This window comes from Dipodomys ordii, unplaced genomic scaffold (genome assembly GCF_000151885.1).
Source record: "Dipodomys ordii isolate 6190 unplaced genomic scaffold, Dord_2.0 Scaffold153, whole genome shotgun sequence".
In the NCBI taxonomy this organism is placed as follows: domain Eukaryota; kingdom Metazoa; phylum Chordata; class Mammalia; order Rodentia; family Heteromyidae; genus Dipodomys; species Dipodomys ordii.
Genome location: NW_012267369.1, coordinates 1625703 through 1627702, shown reverse-complemented (window position 1 = coordinate 1627702; position 2000 = coordinate 1625703). Strand labels below are relative to the sequence as shown.

The 2000-nt window shown below is 49.8% G+C and overlaps 1 protein-coding gene across 1 annotated transcript in view; it reads right to left on the bottom strand.

Annotated features, from left to right (window-relative positions):
- LOC105997790 (eukaryotic translation initiation factor 1-like) overlaps window positions 1–1019 on the bottom strand; it is a 1231-nt gene extending 212 nt beyond the window's left edge. Inside the window, exon 1 of the mRNA XM_013032314.1 lies at window positions 664–1019. Within this exon, the coding sequence (XP_012887768.1) occupies window positions 664–1019 (356 nt within the window). The remainder of the gene's footprint in view (window positions 1–663) is intronic.
- Window positions 1020–2000: the final 981 nt, after the last annotated feature.

Sequence of the window (2000 nt, the reverse complement as noted above, 5' to 3'; positions counted from 1 at the left end):
ACTTCCGGCTTTTTTCTTTTTGCTTATGTGGTGCTGAGTAATCGAACCCAGAGCCTCATGAATGCAAGGCAAGCGCTCTACTACTGACCACCTTCCCAGCCCCTCTACTTCAATTCTTTACTCCTGAACAGTTTCATTCACCTAGATCTTGCTAAGTCCCACTCCTTCAAATTTTACCTATAACCCTTCTTCCCAACCAGGCTGGAGGCCTCCATCTAGATTATACTTACTCAACACCACAACTGTCTATTATCTGCAAGTGGAATTTAGAGGAGAAAAAAATCCCAAGACTGGCTTTTGCAAAGTGACTTTTAAGTGCTGTTACTAGTGTCAAGTCACTTACTGCATAGATCATGTTTTCTGGGTTGGGTTATGTAGGATATAGCAAAAGAGTTCTTGCAAAATTGGGACGCAACTTTTCTCCCTGTTCTTCCAAACCTTCACTGAGAAGTGGTCTCTCCAAACCTGTTTCCCCATCTTTACGCTAGAGATCATATTTCTTTTTGGCTCTTTTCAGTTTATTGCATGAAGGAGTTACACTAGTCCAAGTTAAAAGCGGACCCCAAATGGTTACATTATACAAGCTGTGAGGTTTTTAAACTTGTGACAAGGGACAGAAGGGAAATTCTACTCATTGCAAGGAAATCCTCACTTAAGCTTCAATGAGCCACAAGCACTTTAAACCCATGAACCTTCAGCTGATTGTACTTAGCCAGTCCAATCTCTACCAGGAACTGGCATATGTTCTTGCGCTGGTCACCCTGTAACTGAATTACTTCTCCATATTCTGGATGCTCAATTACAGTACCATTGCAGGCAAATTTCTTCTTAAACACCTTCACTAGTTTCTTTTTATCGTAATCATCAGCGATCCCTTGGACAGTAGTAAGGGTCTTCCTGCCGTTTCTCTGTTGAATTCTTCTATGGATATAATCCTCAGTGCCAGCAGGAAGCGGGTCATCACCCTTACTTGCATCAGCAAAGGGGTCGAAAGAGTGGAGGTTCTGGATAGCAGACATAGGATTCGATTCCTTTTCCTCATATTTCTTATCTCACAGAAATGTGATAATTGTAAGGTCCATTCCTGGATGATGAGCAGACCGCACCCAATACCTGTGTTACCTAGGCAACTGGGACACCTGGAAGAGGTCACATCTGCATCCCCTGAGGTCACATCTGGATCTGATGTGGCCACACCTTTCTCTCACCTGGCCCCACTTCCCTTTACCTGGACACACCTCTCCCTGCCCCTATCCTAGATAAGGCCTAACCCAGGGCCACTCTCTTTGCCAGCTGCGTGGAGTGCCAACCTGGCCTGGTCCCAGCAGGTCTACTGAATAAACCTACCCCTGACCTGAATACCACGTGCGTGGTATGGTTCTTACTCGGCTACCTCTTTTTAAAAACCTAACAATTAGCTAGGAATATTGCTTAGTGGTAGAGAAGCTCTGGGTTTGATTCCTGGGTACCACAAACAGAAAAATCCAGAAGTGGTGCTGTGGCTCAAGTGGTAGAGTGCTAGCCTTGAGCAGCTCAGGAACAGGGCCCAGACCCTGAGTTCAAGCACCAGGACTGGCAAAAAAGAAAAAAAATGGGATAACTTAATAAGTATGCATAAAAATGCCAGGCATGTAGCATATACACATCAACCAACACCGAGAGGCGCTTGATAGCGGCTGGATGAACACACCAGCTGGCGGCCCCTTCGGCACTCACACCCGGGGTCGCAGCGCCGCCGCCGCGCGCGGGAAGGGCTCCCCGCGCCGCCCGGCCCTCCCGCGCCCTCCCTCCCGGTCCCCCCCCACTCACCATGGCGCCCAAGGCGCAGCCCGAGGTCGCGCTGCCCCAGGCCCAGCAACTCCCGCCGCTCAGAGTCGCCCACCAGGAACCGGAAACAGCGGGACCGGAAGCGAGGCTCAGGAAGCGGAGGCGGCGTGACGTTGCATGCGTTGCACGCGTACGGCCCTTGGGGGCGTGGCAAAGCTACGCCCGGGCAGCCG